General features: G+C 38.0%; 1 protein-coding gene across 1 annotated transcript in view; it reads right to left on the reverse strand.

Annotated features, from left to right (window-relative positions):
• Nucleotides 1-27,838, reverse strand: part of NTN1 (netrin 1) — a 400,398-nt gene that overhangs the window by 125,442 nt on the left and 247,118 nt on the right. The window contains exons 4-5 of the mRNA XM_027857194.1: nucleotides 9,693-9,842; nucleotides 5,293-5,346 (exon numbers count right to left, since the gene is read on the reverse strand). Coding sequence (XP_027712995.1) covers nucleotides 5,293-5,346; nucleotides 9,693-9,842 — 204 coding nt within the window. The remainder of the gene's footprint in view (nucleotides 1-5,292; nucleotides 5,347-9,692; nucleotides 9,843-27,838) is intronic.

A 27,838-nucleotide genomic window follows, 5' to 3' on the forward strand; every position in this document is an offset into this window, starting at 1 on the left:
CTCAGAACTTGATAAATCTAATAAAAAAATAAATAAGTTAAGGAGATGAACAGAATTTTAGAAAAGTTAGATATGATAGATCTCTGGAAAAACTGAATGGGAATAGAAAGGAATATACCTTTTTCTCAGCTGTACACAGTACCCACACAAAAACTGACCATGAATTAGGGCATAAAAAGCTCACAACCAAATTCAGAAAAGCAAAAATATTAAATGTATCCTTTTCAGATCATAATGCAATAAAAATTACATTCAGTAAACAGCAGTGGAAAATAGAATAAAAATTAATTGGAAACTAAAAAAATTCTAATCCTGAAGAATAAATGGGTCAAAAAACAAATCACAGAAACAATTAATTTCATTAAAGAACATGACAATAATGAGACAACATGCCAAAATTTATGGGATGTAATGAAAGTGGTACTTAGGGGAAATTTTTTTTTATCTCTGAATGCTCATATCAATAAAATAGAGAAAGAACATACCAATAAATTGAGCATGCAACTTAAAAATGAGAAAAAGAACAAAGTAGGAACTACCAATTAGACACCATAGTGGAAATCCTGAAAATCAAAAGAGAGAAAATAAAATTGAAAGAAAATCATTGAACTAATAAATAAAACTACAAGTTGGTTTTATGAAAAAAATAGATAAACCATTGGTTAATTTCATTTTAGAAAAAGGAAAGAAGAAAACCAAATTACCAGTATCAAAAATAAAAGAAGTCAGTTCACTACAAATGAGGAGGAAATTAAAAGAATTATTAGAAGCTATCCTGCCCAATTATATGCCAATAAATCTAACAATCTAAATGAAATGAATGAATATTTACAAAAAATATAAATTGCCCAGATTAACAGAAGAGGAAATGGAATACTTAACCCAATCTTAGAAAAAGAAATTAAACAAACCATCAATGAACTTCCTAAGAAAAATTCCCTAGGGCTAGATGGATTCACAAGCAAATTCTACCGAACATTTAAAGAATAATCAATTCCAATACTACATAATCTGTTTGGAAAAACAGGCAAAGTAGGAGTCCTACCAAATTACTTTTACAACATAAATATGGAGCTGATACCTAAATCAGAAAGAGCAAAAATACAAAAAGGCAACTGTAAACTAATTTTCCTAATGAATACTGACACAAAAATTTTAAATAAAATGCTATCAAGGAGATTATGGCAATATATCACAAAGATCATATACTATGACCAGGTGGGATTTATACTAGGAATTCAGGACTGGTTCAAAATTAGGAAAACTATGAGCATAATTGACCATATCAATAACAAAACCAACAGAAATCATATGATTATCTCAATAGATGCAGGAAAAAAACTTTGACAGAATACAACACCAATTCCTATTAAAAACATTAGTGAGCATAGGATAAATGGGACTTTCTTTTTAAAATAAGTAATATTTGTCTAAAACCATTAACAAGCATTATCTGTAATTGGGATAAGCCAGAAGCCTTCTCAATATAATGAGGGGTGAGGTGAAGCAAGCATGCCCATTATCACCTCTATTATTCAATATTGTACTAGAAATTCTAGCTATAGAAATATGAGAAGAAAAAGAAATTGAAGGAATTCAAATAGGTAATGAGGAAACAAAACTATCACTCTTTGTAGACAAGATGGCATACTTAGAGAATCCTAGAGAATCAACTAAAAAACTACTTGAAATGATTAACAACTTTAGTAAAGTTGCAAAATATATAATAAACCCACATATATCATCAGCATTTCTATATATTACCAACAAAGCCCAGCAGCAAGAAATAGAAAAAGAAATTCCATTTAAAATAACTGTAGACAATATAAAATACTTGGGAGTCTACCTGCCAAGACAAACCCAGAAACTTTACGAACACAATTTCAAAACATCTTTCACACAAATAAAGTCAGATCTAAACAACTGGAAGAATATCAAGCGCTCATGGGTAGGTTGAGCCAACATAACAAAAACGACAACTCTACCTAAATTAATCTACTTATTCAGTGCCTTAGCCAATCAAACTACCAAAACGTTACTTTACAGAGCTAAAAGAAATAACAAAATTTATCTGGAAGAACAAAAGGCCAAGAAAATCAAGGGAATAAATGGAAAAAAAAAGTGAAGGAAGGTGGTCTAGCTATACTAGATCTCAAATTCTATTGTAAAGCAGTAATTATCAAAACAATCTGGTACTAAGAAACAGAGTGATGGATCAGTGGAACAGATTGGATACACAATACTTTGTAGTAAACGACCATAGTAATCTAGTATTTGATAGTGATTTGGATTCAAAACTGTTGGGACAAAAACTAATTATTTGACAAAAATTGCTAGGAAAACCTGAAAACAGTATTGCAGAAACTTGGTATAGACCAACATTTCATACCATATGCTAAGATAAGGTCAACATGGGTACATGATTTACATGTAAAGGGTGACAGCATAAGCGAATTAGGAGAGCATGAAATAGTTTATCTGTCAAATCCATGGATAAGGGAAGAATATAGGACCAAAAAAGACATAATGAGAATCATGAAATGTAAAATGCATAATTTTGATTATATAAAATTTAAAAAGTTTTTGCACAAACAAAACCAACACAACCAAAAGTAGAAGGAAAGCAGGAAATTAGGGGGAAAATTACACTAAGTATCTCTGATAAAGGCCTCATTTCTAAAAAATGTGGAGAATTGAGTCAAATTTATAAGAATACAAGTCATTTCTCAACTAATAAATGGTCAAAGGATATGAACAGTCAGTTTTCAGACAAAAAAATCAAAACTAGTCATAGTCATATAAAAAAATCACTATTGATTAGAGAAATGCATGTCATATTAAAAATAACTCTGAGGTACCACCTCACACCTATCAGATTGGCTAATATGAAAAAAAGGAAAATAATAAACATTGGAGGGGATGTGGGAAAACTAGGACACTATTGTACTGTTGGTGGAATTGTGAACTGATCCAACTATTCTGGAGAGCAATTTGGAACTATGCCCAAAGGGCTATAAATTGTGCATGATCTTTGATCCAGCAACACCATTGCTAGGTCTGTATCCCGAAGAAAGAGGGAAAAAAGGAAAAGATCCTATTTGTTCAAAAATATTCATAGCAGCTTTTTCTGTATTGGCTAAGAATTGGAAATTGATGGGATGCCTATCAGTTGGGGAATGAGTGAACAAATTGTGGTATATGATTGTGATGGAATATTATTGTGCTATCAGAAATAACAGACAGGATGATTTCAGAAAAACCTGGAAAGACTTACATGAACTGATACGAAATGAAGAGAGCATAACCAGGAGACTAATGTACACAGTAACAGCAATATCGTATGATGAAGTGTGAATAATTTAACTATTCTCACCAATACAATGATCCCAAAGGATTCATGAGGAAAATTGCTATTGGCCTCTAGAGAAAGAACTAATGCTGTCCAAGTACAGACTGAAGCACGCTATTTTCTTTCTCTCTCTTTCCTTCCTTCTTTCTTTCTCTCTTTCTTTACTTTTTCTTGCACAAAGTGACCAATATAGAAATGTTTTACATGATTACACATATATAATCTACATCAGATTACTAACCATCTCAAGGAAGGGAAAGGGGAGGGAGAATGGGATAGGATACGGAACTTAACCCCAAATGTTAAAAAATTGTTTTTACATGTAATTGGGGAAATAAAATATTATTAAAAAAATAAACTTCTATCATACTGGGGAAACAACATGTATACATATAAGTAAATACAACTTATTGTTTTAGTTTTATTTGTTTAGTTTCTGGTCCAGGGAGCCAGGGAGTTCAGACATGAGATTAGTTGGTTTAAGAAACTTCCCATAAGAAAACTCTCTCTACCTATACAGATTAAGACTGTATTGCAACTTGCCAGAGTCATACAGCCCAGTTTGTAGGAGAGACAGGGCATGAATCCATGTCTTCTTCACTTTGAGGTGTGTTCCCTAGCTACTATGCCATGCTGCTTTACCATAAATTCAAAACATATGCAAAATATATACAAGGCAATTCTGGGACAAGGGGGAAAATCAGGAAAAGTCTCTTACAGGAAGTGGCATGAGTTGAGACTTGATGACAGCAAGAGTTTCCAAAGGGCACAGATGAAGAGAGATCATTCTAGGCATTTGGGGGTAGCATGTGCAAAGGCAGAGGGGTGTAATACAGAAAGTCATATACAGATATAAGTCAGTTTGGCTTAATCACAAGGAACAGGATATGAAGTAATGGGAAATCAGTCTAGAAAGGTAGCTTGAGCCAGACTGGGCAAGTCTTTAAATCTCAAACAGGAATTTGCATTTTATTCTAGAAACAAATACCATTTTAGACACCAAAGTTCTTGAGCAAGGAAATGAGATGGTCAGGCTTGTACTTTAGGGGAAAAGTTTGGTAGCTGTGTGTTAAGCATTGACTAAAGTGAAAAAGATACTTGTCGTATGGAGACAAATCATGAGGCTATTGAAACATTGCACACCATTGGTGATAACGGTCTGAACAAGGTTGGTGGGCCATGTGAGTGAAGAAAGGAGGCCTAATGCAAAAGCTGCTTTGAAGGTATCAACAAGCTGATTGGATATGGAGGGTGACTAAGGATGACTCTGGTTGTGAACCTGAATAATAGGGAAAATGACAATTCCCCCAAGAAAAATGGGTGAAGTTAAAGGAGAGATGGATAAGTTTTGGGGGAATGACATAGAGCTCTGTTTTTGAGATAGTGAATCTGATGTTTTATGAAATAACCAGATGGATGTCATCTTGGCTTTTAGAAGCCATCTTGAAGCCCAGAAAGCCTAGAACTAAAGACCTACTGACATTTTACTCCTCTGGCTTTAAGCAAGTGTGTAAACAGCTTCTCATTTGGGTGACCATGAAGAATTTGATCTTTGAGTTCCCAATAGAGAGACAAAGGAAAGGAGGGAAGAAGGAAGGAAGGGGTGCCCTCATCAAAGGCCTCCCTCCTTATCATGATAAAGTGTGTATCAGCAAACCCACATCGGATTGGATATGTTTCCAATTGTGAAGTGAATATTCAAACCTGGGATGGGAAGTAGTAGTAGTAGTAGTAGTAGTAGTAGTAGTAGTAGTAGTAGTAGTAGTAGTAGTAGTAGTAGTAGCAGCAGTAATAGTAGTTGTTGTTAGCAAGAGGACCTCTCTCTGTCCTCATGTTCCTCCTCTCCGCCTATTTTCCTTCAGTTCTGTCCATGGAGCATCCTCCTCTACCCACAGCAATTCAGAACAAAAACTTGAAAAAGTAAAGACCAAGAAACAACCTACCTTCTGGCTCCTCTATGCTGCTGGCTGCAGTGGTGGGTGGAGCCACGGGAATCTCTTTCAGAGGTTCAGGTCCAGGTAAGAAAAGCAAAAGGAATGAAAATAGAGAAAAACAGCATTAATTTTATTTTTACCTTGGGGAAAAAAAGATAGTAAACACAACAGTTATTTTCACTTAGTCTGTTTGTAGGGAACCTCTTAAATGTTTTGAATCATAAAAGGAGGACAACCTTCCCTTAAGAAAAGAGTTGAACCAGACCAGGGGGTAGGGGAAATAGGCCACTTTGATTTATTATGGTGTGGTAGGGTCTTGTCAGAGATGTTAATAATCTGTGATCACTATCAAGGGACCCTGAACAGTTTGAATGAATGGATGGATAAGGGTGAAGTTCAGGACAACCATATTCCTACTTGTCCAGGGTTAGAGAGAGAAAACTGAATATGGTGCTTTTGTGCCAACTGTGTACTTTGGTCAGCCCCCAGCCCCTCAGCTTCATTAGGAAGACCCCCTCCTCTTGATAGTTACACTTCTTTAACAAACTCGTCTTAATTGTGCTGTGATCATTGACCCATGTACACAATAGAAAACATTGGGTGCTCTCTGGAGGCAAAAAGTCAGGATCAGGTTCTGTACATCCATGGAAACATCTCTGGGCCAAAACTTGTTGGGCTGGAGGTTTTTGCTGAAGAGCATGCCAAAAAGCTAAGAAAATGAGGGATTTAGGAAATGAAATCTGTATTATTCACGTTTCCTTTAAAATATATTTTAACTTGTACTGACTAGGACCAAGGCACTGTTGAAGGCAGAGGTGCCCTGGCAGAGGGGAGGCTCAGTTACCCTCCAGGAATCTGTGATTAGAGATGTTAGAGCATTAGGTGAGCAGAGAGAGATTTTATATTTTCCAGGATTTATATCTCTGCTTCTAAAAATTCACTTTTTAAAATTATTGTGATTTCTTTTTTCTCATTCAAGATGAACATCAATTCATAAAGGAAATGGAGATTATTCACCATCAAATGAAACCAAAGGCCCAGAGTTTGTTTTCCATGAACGGGGGCAGACAAGATGCTCTCAGCTCAGAGTCTGGCTCAGTCTTACTCATCAAGATAAATCCATCTTCTCCATGGATTCTGAATCAGACAAAACAATGAGCCTGGATCTTGTACGGACCTGAGTATAAACCAGTCATCCTGGAGCCAGACAGACTGTGACATCAACAGTGATCCTGGCAGAAAAAACTATCCTCATTTTGTAGATAAATCATGGTCTTCCATAATGACATTCATTGTAATGAGATGCTGGATCTTAACTATAAGACAATGTTTGCTAAGGGTTTGGTAAAATAAACACATATTTCACACCTCATTTGTCCAAGTGGGACTGAAGAACCAAAGCAATGGCATAAAACAATGCCCACAGCACAGACATCTGGGAAAATAGTATAGTGAGGCAATGATTTTGCTCTTGATTTTAATACCATCACCACTAGTAGTCTAATAATAATAAAATAACAACAATGAACTTCCCATTTGTTTCATGAGGGCTCAGAAAGGAAGGTCCTCAAGGCTGTCCCTGTATCTCAGAGTATGGCACAAAACCAAGATGGTATACCTGAGGATTATGCTCTATTCCCAGGTTCACTCACCACTGAAAGGTGGTTAGCAATGATGCATACATCACAATCATGTCTATTTTATAAAGGCACACTGGTGCCTGGTGGTTGTGGGATACAGCCCATGTAAAGAAGAGTCCTCAAAAAGTAACATGGCCTCATTCTTATCTCCCTCATAAGCTACCTGTGGCCAAGAAAATATTCATAGGGAAATACGGAACCACACAGCCCCGCTTATGAAACTCTTCAAAGAAATAACAAATACAAGCTCAACAATATGGTTTCTCAATGGGGCTTTGGGGGGAAAAATTGTCCATACTATTCATATTGGTTTCTCCCTTCTTCATCCTATAGTTCTTATACACAGAGCCCATACTACTTTTTTTCCAGTTACTTAGGCATGTAAGTAATATTGTGGTTTTTGCAAGAAAAAGGCTAAGTCTTTTCCTCCTTGCATCATATAAAGGAAGGAGGCTATTCTGCACAATTGTTCCTGAGTTTCTCTTTGCTGCTTTTCAGTGGAATCTCACTGTGCTTGGCAATTCAAATCTTTCAACAAGAAGGTTTCCACCAGTCATACATCTGCCCCTTGTAAGAAGGAGAAGTAAGGGAGTGGGATGAGTAGAGAGAGATTTCATATTTTCCAGTGATTATATCTCTGCTTCTAAAAGTTCAGCTGTTTTTCAAGCTTGGAATTTCCACAGAGGATTTAAAAGACAGGGGATAAGTTTAAAATGTTACGTTTCAGACATTTCTGAGCAATTTGAGAGCTGCTGGTCCCTTTTAAAAATGAAACCATTAAAAAATGTTTTCATAACCCAAGATGGCTACATGAATTTTCTTCCAACTTTACAAAAATGTTCCCTTTAGGGTTTTTTAGACTTAGATTGAAAAGAAGAATTTTTGTGTGTTATAAGCCTCTGACAATTGGTGAAAAAAAAAAAAAGAAACCATTTAACAAGCTTAAACATACACGAACATATAGTGAGCTGAATAAACTTTCTTGGGCTATTATTTATTATTATTCTATTTCTGAAAATACTCTTATTGAAATGCATCATAATTTAGAAACAAATGTTGTTAGAATAACAACAACAACTCAAATAAACAGAGCCAGATATCTAGGCAGTGGGGGGGGAATCTAATTTAGATACCCCTTCCTTTCACTCTCAAGACTTCTTTTACTTGGTGTGGTCCACTGTAATGTGTTTGAGAATCTCTCCATGACTAAATGAAAACCTGTGCCCAGGCTGTGGGCTTGTGTGACAGTAGAAAGCAATTTCTCTCCACTATGAGATGGGAACCATAAAGATGGACTGCCATGGTGCAGCTCTGGTAAGAGACCAGAATAGGCAGAATGGATTTGGTTTCTAATTCCTACAAAGGATAAAGAAGGACTCTAGACATCTAGATCATGACACCTGGATTCTATTTTTTTTGGCTAGAATTAGTTGACTGCTGTTCTTCACTCAGCCTATTTAAGGTCACTGCAGAGGGCCATGAAAAGAATCAAGTTGAGGGGCAGATAGATGGCGTAGTGGATAGAGTGCCGGCCCTGGAGTCAGGAGGACCCGAGTTCAAATCTGGCCTCAGACACATAACATTCACTAGCTGCGTGACTCTGGGCAAGTCACTTAACCTCAATTGCCTCATATTAAAAAAAAAAAAAGAATCAAGTTGAGTCTTCCAACTTTTAACTTCCTATTTGCCTTAACATATTTCTTTACATCTGAGTATGTACTGCCATTTGCTTAAAATCACATAGGCTGGGGAAGAAATGTGTGTCACATGGCAGAACTTTATACAAAGATAGGAAAGTAAAGTAAGTATTTAGGAGGCAGTGAGGTGTAGTAGAAAGAACACTGGATCTCAAATTGAAGACTTGGTTTTCAGCCCTGGCTCTAACACTTAATAACCTCATAACCATGGGTAAATGGATCAGCCTCTCTAAGCTTCAATTTCCTCACCTGCAAAATGAAGCCAGAAACATGTGCACTACATTCATCACAGGGATCTTGTGAGGCAAACGATCTGCAGACTTTAAAGTGCTACAGAAATGAGAATTACCATTAGCCCAAAGGACATGGAGGTGGTGTGGGACAGGAACTTTGCTACTTCTCTTATTTTCTAGAAGAGAATATAAAATTCAAAATCTAACACAGCATAATACATCTATATAAAGATAGAAACACCATCACCCACCCCACTATAGTAATGGATAGTGTTAGTTTAAGTCCCATACTTGCGAAGGCTCAAATGCTGCTGGTCTCCTCACAGCTAGAGGTACGTACAAGATTCAAGAGTCACCAGGCTACTTGTCCATCCACTACAAAGCCTGGGCTGCTTGGGAAGGAAAGAAAATCTGGTTTGGGGTAGGGGGTTGGTAGGAAACAACAATCATTTGTCATACATCTGTTCTGTGTGTTCAGAACAAATAAATATAGGCCATGCCAATGTCTGCTAAAGAGGTCTGCTCAGGGATAATTGAACAAATTATAGTTATTTCATCATTTGATTCATTGGGTCTTAGGTTGCACTCACATAACCTAACCCCTGTGGCAAATAAATATGTCCAATATGCTGGTTCCTACTGAATTACACATGTTCTAGTCTAATTAGACACAAAGCAATATAACTGAGGTTAAAAAAAAAACAAACCTTTTGATTGAGCATGCACACATCAGTGTTAATAGCTGCTAAATCTATTAGGAAGTCAGATAAGTCTTACAAGGATATTTACAAATAAAATCTACTATTGTTACAGACTTCAAAAAAGATGATTCCACTTACTTATGCAGGGGGCAATGGGAGATCGGCTTTGCTGGTAACCTTTGGCACATCTATTGCACGTGATGCCAGTCACGCCATCTTTGCAAGGACATTGACCTGTGGTTTGATTACAGGTCTTGCCAGCTGCACCCACAGGGTGGCAATCGCATGCTGTGGGGGGAAAACACATGACAGTGTCAGAGAAAAAGGAAAAGTGAAGAGTCAACATCAATAGGGACAATCCCAATAAATATCTCTTTCCCATAGAAAAGAACCAAGCAACCCCTCTTCCCACCCATCTTAGGGGCAAGTAGGAAGGGCCATGCTTATTATCCTGTAAGGATCTTGGTGTGTTATGCAGCAAAACTCCTAGATCTGGGAAATTAAAACCAAAGTACAAAAATGTGATGACATTTCCACATACGTTGGGGGATCTTCCTGTAATCTGTAAGGGAAATCCCATAATTCAAATACATTTTCATGAATAGAACCAAAATTTCCTAATTAAGTGGAGAAGAAAATTTTGGGGGAAAAACATTTTCTGTTACATATGAATTCCTATCAAGTAACTCTGGGATTTTTATATTCTCTGCATATTTCTTACCCTTTAGTCCATCCTTAATTCCCTAGATGGTTGACACGAGTTTAACAGACACAAAGTGACTTTGGGGAGGAAGATAACTGGGCAGGAGATAGGGTATCAGTTATCCATATGATCTGAGGGTGCTGGTAAGGGGAAAGGCTGTGTGGGTTCCACCTAACTCTCTGACCAATCTGTCTGAGGTGCAGTCATAGGAACAAATCATCACATCATAGGATCATAAATTTAAAGTGGGAAGAAACCTTAGAGGTCATTGAGCCCACTACCCTCATTTTATATACAGATGAGGAAACCAAGGCCCAGAGAGGCTGAGTGACTCACCCAGAAACACACAACTAGTAAGTATCTCAGGCAAGATCAAAACCCGAGTCTTCCTTACTCCAAGTCCAAAGTTCTATCCAGGTCTGCTCACTAACCAGAGGAATATCCTCCAAGATTCTGTCACGAGCCCTCTTCTCTACTCCCTCCAAACTCTCTTGCTTGTTGATCTCATCAGCTTTCATAGGTTCAATTATCATTTCTAAGCAGATGATTGCCAAATTTATATGTCCAACCCGAATATCTCTCCTGAGTTTTAGTCTCATATCTGTCATGTGGACCTCTCACACTGGATGTCCTGCAGGCATCTGAAACTCAACACTTCCAAAACTAAACTTACAATATTCCTTCTCAAATCCTCTTTTCTTCCCAATTTTCCCATAACTACCAAGGAGACCATCATCTTTCTAGTCACCCAGGCTCAAAACCTCAGTGTCATTCCTGAACTCCTCACTCAAATTCACCACATATATCTAATCTTCTGTCAACTCATGTTGATTTTTACCTTAACAACATCCCCTTCTTTCCACTCACTCTGCTACCACTCTGGTGCAGGGCCTTTATTACCTCATTCCTGAACTATCATAATAGCCTTTTGGTGGTTCTCCTTGCCTCAAGCCTCTCCCCACTCCAATATATCCCTCCAATCAGCCGCCAAATTGATTTTTCCTAAAGTGCAGGTCTGATTATTTCACAAACTCCATCCCCATCCCCCCAAATAAATTCTAGGGGCTCCCAATTACCTCTAGTCTCAGATATAAAATTTTTTGTTTGACATTTAAAGCCTTTCATAATATCCCTGGCACCTTTCAACTTCTAGACTTCTTATGCTTTACTCTCTTCCATTTACTCTGTATCTGACATAGAGTCTATCATCTAGGTACATTGGCTTATTTACCGTTCCTCAAATACGACGCTTCTCCAGACTACCACTTTTCACTTAATGTCTTCCCATACCTGGAATACTCTCCTTCCTCATTTCTTTGCTTCTCTGGCTTCAAGACTCAACTTGAATCCCATCTTCTACAACAGGTCTTTCCCAGTCTTCCCAGTTCTAGGGTCTTCCCTCTGGGATTACTTTCTATTTATATTGTTTATATTTTGTATGTATATAGTTAAATGCATGTTGTCTCCCCCATTAGAACGGGATCTCCTTGTTGGTAGTAACCAAGTTTTTGCCTTTCTTTATATCTCCAGTGTTTAGCATAGTGCCTAGCACATATTAAGTGCTTAATTTGTTGACTGACTATCCACTATACCCTACTGTTTCTCAGGGATAGTGTAAGAGCCATAATTAAAGTAGGAATTGGGAATCATAGGATTTAGAGTTGAAAGGGACCTTATTATCTAGTTCAACCATGTCATATTATACAGAAGGAAACTGAGACCCACAGAGCCTATGTGATTTGCTCAAGGTGACAAAGGTACTAAGTATCAGAGTTGGAATTCAAACCCAGATCCTGTGTCTCCAAATACAATACTCTTATTCAGGAAGACTGGGGTTCTACTCATAATACTTGTTGAGTATCTAGTCAGATACTTACTAGCTGTGTGACCCTAGGAGAGTCATTTAACCTTTCTCTGCCTCACCTACCTTCTCTGTAAAATTGTGAAATAGAGACGATCTAAGAAAATGGCACATGTAAAGCATTTTGCAAACCTTAATGAATTTAAGTACTAGTTATCATTATTACACCACTTTCTCTTTCTGAAGGAACAATGGCTTTCAGGGTAGCAGTCATAAAAATTAGAAAATTATAATGTCAAAGCTGTTAGAAACCTTAGAGATCACCTAGCCCAACTCTTTCATTTTAAAGGGGAAGGAAACTGATGCACAAAGAAGAGACACAACCTGCTGAAGGTAACCTGGTGAATTAGTAGCAGAGCTAATTTGACATCACCCAGTTTTGTTTATTACATAATTTGGTAAATGGGATGGAGACGAGGGACTATGATATATTAAAATGGGTGCTATCCCTGAAGTTGGGAGACTTGGGTTTAAATGCCATCTATGTCACTCCATGTGTTACCTTGCATGAGTCACTTAATCTCTTCAGACCTCAGTTTCCCCAATGACAAAATGAGAGGATTGGACTACATGACCTTTGAAGTCTATTCCAGCTTTAAAGTTTGCTTCTATACTTCTTCTTTTACCAGGATAAATCCAATCATTTACGGCTTCAACACTTAGCTTCCTGAAAGCCTTAACCACAAAAGCAGAAATCACAAGTAGATCCTGGAGACGGCAATTTCTTCCAGAAATATCACTGCATGATGCTTGCCAACTTCCAGATGGATGTTTACAAAAATCCTAGAACCTTGGACAAAGACATGCCTACTTGAAGGTACCGGCCTTTAAAATTTCTGACTGGTTTCACCTCCTTAACGCCAGATTAAAAGTAAGGAAATGCTTTCCCCAGCAACACTGGGAGTTCTTAAGGCTGGCTAATTTTCTGGAGGAATGATATTGTAACAACACATGGTATTCTACCAGTCCTGATAATTTCTGAGCCTTCCTGGGCATGTGCTGTATCTAGAATGAATGGAAACAGAAAAATTAAGATGGTGGGGACAGACTGGGATAAGAATCTGACCTGAATCCAGTTATATCAGGAAATGGCTAAAATACCACCTACAACCCTATAACATGGTGAGGAGTAGAGTGGTGTAGGTACCAAAAGATAAGGGGCTATCTCAATGTCTATCTCAATGTATTCCTTAAAATTATGTTCTATTAAGGGTTTTGATTTTAATAAGTAAATGTTTAGAAGAACCTATGTCAGATAACAGGCTATAAAAACTGTAGGTCTTAATAAAGAACCAACTCTGAAGATAAATCAATCATCAACCAAATGATGATTGACCAATCAATAATCAACCAATTCACATATATTAAGCTCCAATTATGTGCTAAGTGCTAAGCAAGTTACTGTTCACATGGGAGGAAAGGATGCTCAGTGATAGCAAGGAAGCTCTGGACCTTCTTTCTCACTGGAAAAGGGCCATCATAAGGTTTTCATGCAAACCATATTTGACTGCTGTGACTTTCTTTCTCTTCTTTGCTTTGCTGTAAGAGATAGGAAGCAGGGCAATTGGCAGGAACTATGAAAGGTCTTGATAAGTAATATCCAAACAGTTAAAACTCCCTTCCCCCAGATCCCCCACCCCCATGCCCTGGCTTTACATAAATCAGAAGCAGAAGAAAAGTCACCATCTAGGGCTTTGGAGATCAAGTTGCCTTGAAGCTCCAAAGCCAGAGGGCTTCTGACTTCAAAAAAGGATTTTGGGTGAATTAGAAATGTGTTTTCTATTCAAGCCTTAGACCTAAAGCAGATTAGATTTAATTGTGTTTGAGAATAATTATGGGTTAGTTAGCAAACCACCGAGGTGCTTATATTTCCTTAAATCTTATTCTTATGGTATTAATGTTTTCAAATGTGATTAGCTATTGATTTTCATGTGTAACTATTAATAAGGAGCTCCATTTTTGAAAAAGGCTTAACTGAACTAAAAAGTCAAGTTATCAACTTTTACTAGTTACACATTTATGGAAAGCCTAACAATACAATTCATAAAGCACCCAGGCATCTCCATATACCTGGTGGCAGCAACTTGCATTTAAGGAATGAAGCTTAAGAAGCTTCCTGACTTGAGGACCAGTCTTTGAAATTCAGACCTATGAAATATTAGCAAATATCATTTTTTAAAATTTCCAATTAATAAGGTAAATGTGGAAGGCAATCTTTCTGAATTTTTTGTTTGACAGATAAGAAATTACCCTTGGCCTTTGTCAGGTAATTCTTATAAACTGTCATTTATTTCTATTCCAAATTGAAGGGGAGCAAGCAGGAATATTAAAAATATGACTACGGGCTGAGAGACTAACCAGATCAACACTTTCCTTCCAAACTCGGTGGAAGGCAGGTGGTAGGGAAGATTGAAAGACAAGAAAAGGAGTGGGAAATGATGGGAAAGAAAATAGAAATGGGGAGAAAGAAGGGCTCAAGCAAAACTGAACCCCAAATAGTAAGGACATTTCCAACAATGATAGGGCTTTTTCACTTTTTTTCTAAATAAGGGGATCTCAACATGGGATACATGTATTTGCTTTTTAAAAATATTTTTATCATTTTATTTAAAAATAAATCATTCCCTTTATAATCCTATTTGTGTTATTTTAGGCATTTAAAAACTCTATCATGAAATAGGGTTTCAACAGACTGCCAAAAGGGGCCCATGACACAAAAAAAGTTAGGAACCCTTCTTCCAGAAGTAAGTGGATGTGACTGCTGGGGAATGCAAATATTTCCCATATTCTTGTCCCTTGCCTACTCAGGTGCTGGCTGGCACAGAGGGAGCCCTAGACACAGAGATTTGTGTCTAAGTAAGGAGTTTCTGAGAGTGCCTTCCCAGAATAGTAGTTGTTCAGTGAATATTTGCTGAATTGAACTGCGAGATGACAGTACCTGCTTCCTATTTTACTGGCTCTAAACTAGTAGCAGAAATCTCCCTTAGCTATTCTCAAGTGAAGGTTTCTCTTGCTCTTCCCAGATATGGATGTTGCCTATTGAAAAGCTGTCTCAGTTCTGTTGGGGATTATATCCAAAATGCAGAAAATAGGCAACACAGAGAAGGCAGAACTTTCCTTTTTTTCCCCTACTAGGGAGAATGAGTTCTGAGAACAGAAATGATAGAACAAAAATAGATCACAGGAAGTTGATACCCAAGATAAATAGGAAGATTAGATAGTAACGAATTACCTAGCTGCCCTTGATGCATTTAAGTCACCAGGTCCAAAAGTTCTGAAAGAACTGGCAAATGTGATTGTTCAGCCACTTTCTGTAATCTTTAAAAGATCATGGAGGATGGAAAAAGACCTCATAAGTGGAGAAGAACAAATGGTATCCCCAATATAAAAAAAGAAAACAGAATGGAGCCTGAAAACTACAGACCAATGAGGTTAATTCCTGTCAAGATCTAAGAATGTATTATTAAAGGGATTATTAATGAATCTCTGAAAAGGAATCAAGGATCACCAAGAATCAGCATGGCTTCATTAAAATCAGAACTCATGACTAACTTATCTAGCTTCCTTTTCTGACAGGGTTCCTAGGCAAGTAGGCAAAGGGAACACTGCAGCTATGGTTTACCTAAATATTAGTAACACATCTGGCAAAGTCTTTCATACTATTAATCTGGATGAGAACTTATGGGCTAGAAGATAGTATGATGCCCAACATGGAACTGTGTAAATGGCCAAATGCAAGGAGTTGTCACTGATAGTTTGATATTAACTGAGAAGGTTTGGTCCTATGGGGCAAAATTAAGAAAACGAATGAGGCAAATTTAGGTTTGATTTAAAGCAACTTACTAACAATTAGTGTTATCAAAAGTGGAATGCGCTGCCTCAGGAGGCAGTTGGTGCCTCTTCACTAGAGACCTTCAAGGAAAGGCCAGATGACCACTTGCTAGGTATGTTATAGACAGAATCTTTTTCAGGACAGATGGGTCCCTTTAAATCTGAGTTTTCTGAGAGTGGCTAAACTCAAACTTGGGCCACTTGAAAACCATTATCTCCCTCTGCTTTCAGCATGCACTTTATTTTTTTGGTCTGGATCTATGATTCAGTTTAGGGAACTCCCAAGCCCCTCTACCAATCTTATCATTAATTTATAGTATTAAGTATTACCTATGGTACTAAGAAATTAAGTGAATTAAGTGCCAATGGTTATCCCATAAGACGTGACAGAAGCAAGACTTAAACCCAGACCTTCCTGACTATGAGGAAGATTCTTTCTGGTTCTCTGACATATTGCCTTTCCACTTTCTTTTCTTTTTTCCCCCTTATTTCTATTTTTAAAAGTTATTATTATTATTATTATTATTTTGGTGAGGCAATCGGGGTTAAGTGACTTGCTCAGGGTTACATAACTAGTAAGTGTCAAGTGCCTGAGGTTGGATTTGAACTCCTGTCCTCTGGACTCCAAGTCTGGAACTCTCTCCACTGTGCCACCTCGCTGCCCCTAAAAGTTGTTTATTTTTAACATTTTTTTTTAAGTTTTGAGTTCCAAATTCCCTCCCTCCCTTCCATTCCTTCTCAAACCATTGAAAAGGCAAGCGATATGATATCAATTATACGTGTGAAGTCATACAAACATATTTCAATATTAGCCACGTTACCCAAAAAAGGCAAGAAAAAGAAAATGAAAAATTATACTTCAATCTGCACTTAGCATTTATCAATTCTTTAGAGACAGATAGCATTTTTCATCACGAATCCTTTGGAATTGTCTTAGGTCACTGCATGGATCAGAGTAGCTAAATCTTTCACAATTGGTCATTGTTACAATATTGCTGTTAGTGAGTACAATGATCTGGCTCCACTCATTTCACTCGGCATCAATCCATATAGGTCTTTCTGGGTTTTTCTGGAACCATCTCTCTCATCATTTCTTATAACACAAAAATTTCCCATCACAATCATATACCACAACTTGTTCAGCTACTCTCCAATTGATGAGTATCCCCTCAATTTCCAATTCTTTGCCACCACAAATAGAGCTGCTATAAATATTTTTGTACACGTATCCTTTTCCTTTTTTCTTTGGTATCTCTGGAATACAGATCAAAGAGTTTGTATGCACAGTTTTATAGCCCTTTGGGCATAGTTTCAAATTGTTCTCCAGAATGATTATACCAGTTCACAACTCTATCAATAGTGCATAAGTATCCCTGCTTTTCCACATTCCCTCTAGCATCTGTCATTTTCCTTTTATGTCATATTAGCCAATCTGATATGTGTGAGGTGGTACCTCAGAGTTGTTTTAATTTTAATTTCTTTAATCAACAGTGATTTAGAACATTTTCATATGTCTATAAATAGCTTTGGTTTCTTTGTCTGAAAACTGCTGTTCATATTCTTTAACTATTTTGGTTAAGCTGGAGAATGACTCTTATTTTAATAAATTTGACTCAGTTTGCAATATTTGAGAAATGAGGCCATTATCAAAGAAACTTGCCTTATGAATTCTTTCCCAATTTCCTCCTTTCCTTCTAATTTTGATTGCACCAGTTTGTTTGTGGAAAAACCTTTTTATTTTCTCATAATCAAAATTATCCATTATATGCTTCCTATGATCCTCTGCCTCTACATCTTCAAGCTATTTTTCCACAAGCCCTTTGAAATATCCAATCCATAGTCCTCATACAAAGTCTCAGGATATTGGCAAAAGAAAAGGAACCAGTGGTCTGTTGACAACTACCTTCTTTTTTTCCCTTTCTGCCAACATATTCCTGCAATTTATTTCTCTAGGAAGAGCATGCAACTGAGTCAAGTAGTATTTGAATACATAGGTGTATATTTGACGAATATTCAATTCATTCCCTATTCTGGAAGACTATTATCCACTTTCATTTATAGATTTCAAAGAATGTTAAACTTAGAAGGGGCCTTTATCAACTGTCTGGGGGTCCTATCAGATATATTTTACAAAAGAAGAAAGCAAGGGTAAGTGAAGGGAACTGGCTTGTCGGCTAAGAATGACTTCATGAGGCCTTGAGCCTCTAGGAAAACTGGTCTGATTACTACCCCCTGCCATTTTAATCTTTAAATAAAGTCCTTTCTCTTGCCTCAAAAATCACAGGTTATTCTGTTTTTAACACTCTGATAAACTTATCACATGTGATTTTGTATTACAGTTATTTATATGTATGCATATATATCTATATATCTATATCTAGATATCATATCCTCATGTAAGACCAAGGGTTCTTACTCTGAGGTCTGTGAACTTATTTGAAAAAATATTTTGATAACTATAGTTTTGTATAATTGATTTCCTTTTTAATCCCATGTATTTTGTTTTATGCATTTAAAAACATTATTCTGCCTAATGTCATACTGTTAAAAGGGTTAATGACCAAAAAAAGTTAAGAACTCCTGGACAGGCAGCTAGGAGGTACAGTGAATAGAGCAACTGCCCTAGAGTCAAAAAAGTCTTAAGTTCAAATTTGACCATAGATATTTGCTAGCTGGGTTAAACCTGTCTCATTTTCTTCACCTGTAAAATGAGAATAACAATAGCATCTATGTCATAGGGTTGTTGTGAGGATCAAACGAAATAATACTTGTTAAGTGCTTAGCATAGTGCCTGGCATATAGTAGGTCCTGAATAATATGCTTCTGTCTTTTTCCCCTCTCCCCATTAGACTATACAATCACCGTGAGGGCAGGGACACTATCACTATCTAAACTTTTTATCTAACCAAACCCCCTAACAGAATGTTGTGCTCAAGTTAAGTGCTTGATAAATCCTCATTGAATTTATTGACTCACAATCAATGAATGGATTCATTGAAAGGACAGGCTCACTTATTTTCGAACCCATTATGGAGAATATTTATCCTTTTCTCCTAAATCAATCCTTTGGTATGATAAAATTTTAAAAAAAGATTTTTATTGATGTTTTGTTTCTTATATCACCACAGTATCCCACATATGCCTCCCTTTCTTTTTTCCTAAGAACAATATGACAAATAGTGAGGTTTTTTGAGAGGAAAAAAAATAAGGCAGCATAATTGATTGATACATTGAGAAAATCTAGAAAACCTGTGCAATGTGTAATACCCACGGAACTTCCATCTTCACCAAGATGTAGGTTGGGGGTACCTTCTCTTCGCTTCCATCTCTTCAATCAAGTCCCACTTGAGCATGATCGAGTTTTAATCCCTAAGGCTTTCTTTCATGCCTGGCCCTTAGTGCGCAATAAATTATAATATTATTAGATCATCAAAATATGATTAGAATGATAAATGTGCTGCCAAAAACTATCACATATTTCCAATCCAAGCATAATAAAGTCATCCCAACTATCTATTATTCTTGATTATTGATATGATTATTCCCTTTCCATTAGCATGGATTATTGAGAATGGACTGACAGGGAGGAGGAAGAATACAAATTTCCAGAATTATTATTAATCAGTTTAACATGATTTAAAGTCTACTTCTTCCTGGCAGTGTTAGAAGTATGTCTATTCCACTACTGGGCATTTATCTTTCTGGTATGTCTATATGACTGGAACGGTGCCATCTATGACAATAAATCTGTACTCTTTGAATGGATTTTAACTGTAGAAATTATAGTAAAAGTGTTTGTTTGAACATTTGAATCAGATTGCTTATAAAGTAATAACGACATCCTGAATTTGGATACCCCTTCTTATTGTTCAAAGGTCTTTCACTTATACTGTTCTATGATTTAGGCTAAGTCAAGTATTATCACAGCCATTTTATAGTTGGTAAAGTAAAGCCCAGACATGTGGAATAGCTTGTCCAAGGTTGCACAGCTAGTTGATGAAAAAGCCAGGATTAGAATGCAGGTTTCTTAACTCCTACACCCATGGACTTCCTCTTCACCAGTCTGACAATTTAAAAAATTCTCTCTGTTAGCAGGAGCAGCTCATTATTATTCAACACTAAATGCTGCTTACTGTTAGTAATTCCGGTAAATTTAGGAGTACAATAGGTCTGAACAGTACACCTAACCCGACGATGGGCACACTGTTTTATGTGGTGCTCACACTCCGCTAGTAAATTCCATTGGTTAGTGTGGCTTTAATGAGGCCATGCCTTTTCATCTGACACCAGCCTGCCTTCTATGCCAATGTATGCTTTTGGTCAAAAAAGGGATGAGAATTAAGGACAGCTCAGCCCCAAACCATCCTGACCTTGTGGTACTGCTGCCTCTATTTGACAAATCAACAACAACAACAACAACAAAAGCTGCTATTAATGAGAGTAAAGACCAGATGCTCACAGGACTTCCCATTGCAAGTGGGCAGCTGTCAGTGCCTGAATCTCAAAAAAGGCCAAAAGATGAACAGGCTTATTGTGGAGAACCATAAGCCTCAGAAAAGGGAACAAGGGAGAGAGGACAAGAACCATATATGCTAAATACAATAATGCCTCTGGGAAGGAAAAAGGTGATACAATCAGAAGCTGTGAGAGCCTTAGTACTCCCCATAATACCCTTCACCTCCGACCCATTGACTCAAGCATAGTGTAGCTTGGGCTGAAAGGCATGGAATGTGGACCAGGGTAAGACAAGACCTCTCTTGGGCACAAAAGAAAGTGGCCGTATGAAGATGGTAGTATGCTTTTAGAAGATGTAGTGTTCTTCCTCCGCTCCAAACTTTTTTTTTTAACAGACTGGTCCCAATGAAAACTATTTCTAGCACAGCAAACATGCTCAGTGACTTTTTCTCCCCTTTGGAAGTTGACTATTTTTTTTTTTTCAAGAGAAATTGAATCCTTTTCATAACACATTGAATCCTTTCCACAGCAAGTCACCACCATTTGCAACAACCAGGTAACATCTGGCCATGAAAAACAATGACACCTTCTTTTTTAAACCACAACATCATAAAAAGAACAGGAAAAAGAGAAAGAGAGAGAAAGAAGAAGGAGGATAGGAAGAAAGAGAGAAAAAAAGGTGAGAACAGAAGTCCAAGGTCCCTGAGAACCAAGTGTGAGTGGGTTTCTTGTCAGTTCAGCTGACTGGAACAGTTCCAAACAGTGGCTAAGCTTCCTTATTCCAGAATATTCCTGCTTTGGGCTGGCAGGGAAGGCACAGCTCTAGAAACCTCAGGGGTCAAAGACAAATGTAGGAGAGATGAGAGGAATTCCCATTGGCAGTCTGGAGTCTGCTCCTTAAAAAGAGGCCAAGGCATTCATAGAGTTTGATCTCACATTTAATGAACCATTTAGAAAGGCAATGGAAGGAAGCAGAGACTGACATGAGAAAATTTGTATCTAGTCCTGACTTTACCACTACTTCTCTGTGGTCCTTGGGACCTATAATATTTTATGATCTCATTTCTATACATGCTGTTTTGGACATACAGTTACTAGAAAGGTGGCTGCCTACCTTGTCTCTGTCTTCATTATTATGGATTATTTTAGTGTTCAGGCTAAGAGGGGAAGAAATATAAGCACTGCCTAGTTGTTATAGCATCATGCCCATGTGGGTGCTTCACAAATAAATTTTACTGAAAATGACGACTTTAGATTTTACTGTATGTGACCCAAAATGAAGAGTTCAGTAAGTACTTTTTGATGGATTATTTTACTGTTCCAATGCCACTCCCCACCCCAGTGTATATCAGGATTTATCTTTCAGTAATTTTTCTAATTAGTTATGAAACCCTTCCCACTGAAGGCCTACAGAAATGGACAACTCCAAGCTTCTTGAGAGAAGAAGATAGTACCGGGATCATCTTCTTTTGTCTTTTATGAATCAAGCCCCTAGACAATGAGAACATCAGGTCCCTCCCAAACACCATGAGATGCAATCATGGCCAGTTACTGTGCATCCTTGGACAAGTTACTTGACCTCTCTTGGCCTCCATTCTTTATCTACATAGTGAAGTCGTTGGACTATATAATTTTGTATGACTTTATGGTGTTAAGGTTCTTTGTTTTGTCATGTTTTTCTGGGAGGCCCTGTGGCAGTTGTGTCCAGTCATGTCTTAGGAGGACTCCTTCCTCCTTCTTTTATCTCCTGAGGAAGGTCTGAAATTCCCAGCAACAGGGCAGTTTTTTGACAAACTTGGAACTCACTTTGTTCTAATACCAATTCAAGTCCACAACTAAATCACATACCTGTACTATGCCCTTGGGCTTGACTTAAAAGTGAGACAGAGACACAAAGGCACAGACCTGGAAAGTGAAGAGGTAAGACAGAGGGGCTACACAAAGACACATATAAGGTTCTCTAAAGATTAACCTGCACAACTAGGCCTCAGGAATGGCAGCACTGAAGTGACAGAGGAGTTTATAGACCAAGTGGAAGAGTTTCTGTACCAAACCATGGGCTTGGTTCACCCCAGGAATTGTAAGAACTAGTACTCAGGGATACTGAAGCATAAAACCATGATGAAGAGAAATAAATATGGTATTCACCTTCATTGGTACTATGAGGGATGTGGACTATGCAGAGTAGGGGGAGAGGAATCACCTTTCTAGCCAACCCAAGTTCCTTCTCTGATTTAGGGAATCTCAGTCCTATAGTGGCACCATACAACTGAAACAAATATAAAGGCCCCTAGAAAATGGAGGGAAAGGGGAGAGGGGACTCACCATATGGGTGGTATTCGACTTATAGTCACTCTCAATTCTTTCAAGCACACCACCACCCAAGACAGCACTATAAGTCTGAAGGACCATATTGGTTCCCTGGGGAAGACAAACATGCACTGGAGAGACAAAGGGAATTGACCTGCCTGTTTGCATTCCTATTCAGGTGAAATAAAATCTGTCCTAAAATAGCTAACATTATATAGTGCTTTAAAATTTGCAGAGCATTTTACATTTGACCCTCATGATGACCTCTATGAGGTAGGTGCTATCATTACCCTCATTGTACAGGTGAGGAAATTGAGGCTAAGAGAGTTTAAGTGACTTGCCCGGGGTCACACAGCTAATAATTATTTAAGACACAGTCTGAACTCATGTCTTCCTGACTCTAAATCCAGGCATCTAGTCACTATACCACCAAATAACACTATACCACCATTTTATCACTATACCACTATGCCAAATTAATAGTAAAAGCATTTATATAATATATTAAGGTTTGCAAAGTGTTTAACAAATATTATCTCGTTTTATCTTCACAATGACTCTGAGCAACAAGTGTTATTATCTTCAGATGATGAAACTGAGACCGACAAACATTAAGTGACTTGTCCAGTGTTGCCTCAAACAAAACTGAGACCTCGAAAAGACCTTGTCTTAAAAAGGCCAAGGTCTCCCACTGCATCCGGAGCCACTGCCAGTCATCCCAACCTACGTCTTGCCACTGGACTCTGATGATTCTGGAGGAGAGAGTGAGGCTGGTGACTTTGCACAGCTCTACCTCACTTAAATCCAATTCACTTGCAAGTAAAGACATCACCCTCCTGGTGTCATTTATCCTCTGAGAATGAAGGACAAACAACATCCATACCTTCATCTGAAACTTTGACAGAAATGTTGAACAGAGTAGAGTTATAGGAAGATTCCTGGAGTCTTCTACATCAACAATGACCAATTAATGACTCCTCTTTGAATCTTGCATTCAAATATCTCAAAATCGACCAAATCATATTCCTGTCCAGCCCACATCTCTCCATTATGTCTAGAAGGATAAGAGGTTAAAGTAGGGGAAATAGAGAATGGCTTTGTCACAGGCCTTGCCTTGGGGGATCAGTACGGTACAATGGACAGTGTGTTGGATTTGGATTCTGAGAACTCAGGTTTGTACCTCAACCCTGCCACTCACAAACTTTGTGACCTCAGGCAAGCGACTTTATCTCTCTAGTACTTTCTTCACTTGGAACATGAGAGGATTGGACTAGATGATTTCTGAGATCTCTTCCAGTTCTAAATCTATAATCCTATGATCCTTTCCCATCCTATCTTGGAAAAGTCACTTTAATTTTGGTCCTTTGGGAGAAAATACCTAAGTGCTATGTCTGATGGATCTTGATCAAAGGTAACCTTAACATAAACTTTCCAAGAAGTAGAATGATCAAGACAGAATAATGCAGAGGGGCCAGTGGACCTGGATTCAAATGTTTCATCTGCCATTTATGACTTCTGTGACTTTGAACAAGTCATTTAACTTCTCAGGATCTGCTTCCCCAACTATAAAATGAGGAAGATGAGTTTTGTGGTTCTTTTCAGTTGTAAATTCTGTGAGAAATAAGTTTCCCTTGAAAATTCCAGGAGTCTGAATTTTGGGGCTCTGATTAGGGGGACACCACAACATTACTGTTCTTCAGGGCAGATGAGAAGGTAAACACAGAACAAGCAGGGGCTTCAGGAAAATTCTGGAGACTGAAATGCTTGGGGAAAGTAAAGTATAAATTAGTCTGTGGCTTCCTGAAAAATGTTTCATCTAGGAATTGTACTTGTTTAGAGTGAAATATCCTTTTCTGCTTTGAACCAGACAGGTCCATGGATAGGGACCTCCTCCAGAGAGAGTTCAGTATTGGAAGCCAGCAGAGAAAGCCAGGCAGCTGGGGCCAGACCTTGCCATATGGCTCAGAGAGCAATATCTGCCTGATGGCTGCTCTGTGAGGGTACCAGTAATGAGTCCTGATGGACATTTCCCAAGTGCAGTGAATGCAGACGGAAAACACCAAAAGCCTTAAAAAGACTGATTAAAACATAAAGATTAGTATGCAATCTGCAGCTCAGGGGTCAGTGGACACATCTGGATTTCAGCCTTTGTGGAAGGGAGGCAGTAGCTTTTATTGGGGAAGGAGGAAAGTGCTTAGAAAATGGAGTGTCAAGACTTTTGCTTCTTTTCAGGTCACAAAAAAAGGGTGTTTGATGATGGGCAGTGTAGAAAGAAGCACACAAACACTAGAAAATGTTGCTAATGAGCACCCAAACTCAGGTGGGATGTAGTCATTGGGAAGAGCTGGCCATTCAAAGCAGGAGGATGGATGACACGTCACAGTCTTGTTAGAAATGGGCCATGGCACCAGGTGGGAAGGAGTCAATTAATTTACATAGCTGACTATATTGATTAATCTCCAAGCTCTAGATGAGTAAAGGACAATGATGACATGTGAACCTACCTCCAGAGTGAAAATTTAAAAAACAAAACAAAACAAACAAAAAAAAAAACACCAAATAACAACAACAACAAAAAAAAACAGTGGATTTGGTGAGAACTTCAGACCTCAGGTTTTCCATTAGATCATAAGGCAAATATTTTAACAATCTTTTTATTCATTTATAATTAATTCAAAGTCTTTTTTGCTGTGCCCTGTACCAGGAAAGGACAAGAGCACAAGTAGCTCATAATCTATATTAGAAGATAACAAATACCTTCTACTGGAGGAAAGAAAAGGAAAAAAAGAGATGCAATGAAGAAGATTTGATATTTTTAAAAATCCCATGTCACAGATCACATGCACCCTGGTCTTTACAGTATAATCAGTTCACTTCTCCACACTAAAAGGAAAGGGAAAGAATGAACAACTGAAGCCCATAAGATAATTCATCAACTTAATAGCAACCATCATACCAACATCCTCCCTTCCCTCCACTTTGACAACAGTTGCTAATGAAGAACAAAAACAAATGAATCCAGCTCTTCTTACCCCTCTTACTCTGCAAAGGCAGATAGGAAGACAACAGAAGTGTGCAGGAACAATGCAATGAGGTAAATAACCTAAAATGAGGTCAGAACACCAGGGTTCTAGTCCTGATTCTAGCTGTGTGACCCTGGGCAACTGTTATCCTCCTTCCTGGTCTCAGTTTCCTCTTATGAAAATGAGGGGGTTGGTCTGCATGAACTCTAAGCTCCCTTCCAGCTCTAACATTCTAGGCTTTCATGACCTAGTTAACCACATTCTTATTGTCCTTATTCTGTAGCTGACAAGGAAAGCACAGGTCAAGACAGATGGTTTCCATAACCTGTAAGTGTAATGTGTGTGTATATATGAACAGAGGGCGGGGAGGGAGGAGGTCTGAAAGGGGATTGGGGGAGGGAGAGGAAAGCAAGAAAATATAGCCTTTGCAATAGCAGACTGAATTTTGACTAGACTAAATCTGGCTCTTAGCCCTTCTACTGCTTTCTTGAAGGAGTGCACATTTGATGGTACAATTCCCATTTTTCTACTCTAGTTTTGTACTCATAGCTGTGCAAGTTTGGGTGTGGTTTTCATCATTTGTCAATTTTGTATCCAAAACATATGAATCTTTTATCTAGATTGTGTAACTGTATCACAGTGAGTCTTTTGTGCAACTGTCTCATGGCAATTTCTCAAAGGTCTACCTAGCTAGTCTCAGGTGGATCTATTTCAGAACAAATACCAAGCCTGTGTATTACCAATCAGAAACATTGGTAGATAGTATTTATATACTTGGGGATAAGGAAATCTTTCAGACTATCAACTCTGCCCCTGATCTTTAAAATGAGAAGGGAAGGAATTGACTGTTTTATTTTCTACTCCATTTGTTCCTGTGAGTGTGTGCGTGAGTGTAAGTATGTGTATGTAGATACAGACATATCTTTTTTTTTTTTTAAACCAGATCTGTAAATTTATTGGTGTAGGGAGCTCCCAGGGGAAATTTCTTCTACTGATGAAGATTAGCATCTCTGTTAAAACAGCGTCTTAGAGATACCTGGGGGCACTGAGAAGTTACCTACCAAGGATCCCATAGCCCGTATGTGGCAGAGTTATTACTTGAACCCATATCTTACTGACTCTGAGGCCATCCCTTTATCCACTATGCTAAAATGCCTCTTATTTCAATATTATTTTTCCAAATTTGTTGTATTTTGTAAAATAGCCTTTTCTCAGACCACATCCCACAAGAGGATACTTGAACCCAAAGGGACAAAGGATCTCAATGGTTCACTTGGCACAGTGAGTATAACCCCTGGACGAAAATCCCTTTGGTACACTCCACAAGTTACTTTAGTACTCAGGGGGTAGAACTGCCACTCTTTTCAGGGAATTAATCAACTAGGATTTATTGAATATCTCCTATATGCCAAGTAGAATGCTATAGAATATCTACTATGTGCACTTAAAATGCTGGAAGAAGGAGCTTCTGTTACTCAGCTTGGAATCATGGGAATTGCAGAAGTAAAAGATCATCATCATCACCATCACTGGCATGTGGCCCAATGGGAAAAAAGGGGCACTGGATTTGGAGGAAGAGAACTTGAGTTCAAATTGTACTCTGCTACTTAGTACCTATCACAAGCTGCTTAATCTCTCTGAGCCTCATAAACAACAACATCTCAAAAGTCCCCTTCAGCTCTAAATCCTATGATGCAGATGATAGACATTTATATAGCACTTTAAAAGTTTATACAGTGCTTTCCTCACAATAAAACTAAGCTAAGATATTATAAGTTATTATCTTCATAAGGAAATTGAGGTTCATGAAAGCTGTGACTTTCCCAGGGTCACAAAGGTCTTACGTGTAAGAGCTGGAGCTCAAACTTAGGTCATGTGACTTCAAATCCAGTAATTCCACTGCAATACATTGCTTCCCAGATCCAATTCCCTCATTTTATAGAGGAGAAAGATCACACAACCAGTAAATGTCAGAGTCAGGATCCGAACTCAGAGCCTGAATTCTTTTTGCTGCACAAGTACTTAACTACCTTTAAGGTCCCTCAGTTTCATCATCTGTAGAATAAAGAGTTTGGGACAAATGGACCCTGAGGTCTCTTCC

This window comes from Vombatus ursinus, unplaced genomic scaffold (assembly GCF_900497805.2).
Source record: "Vombatus ursinus unplaced genomic scaffold, bare-nosed wombat genome assembly UNPS02011916.1, whole genome shotgun sequence".
NCBI classification, from domain to species: Eukaryota; Metazoa; Chordata; class Mammalia; order Diprotodontia; family Vombatidae; genus Vombatus; species Vombatus ursinus.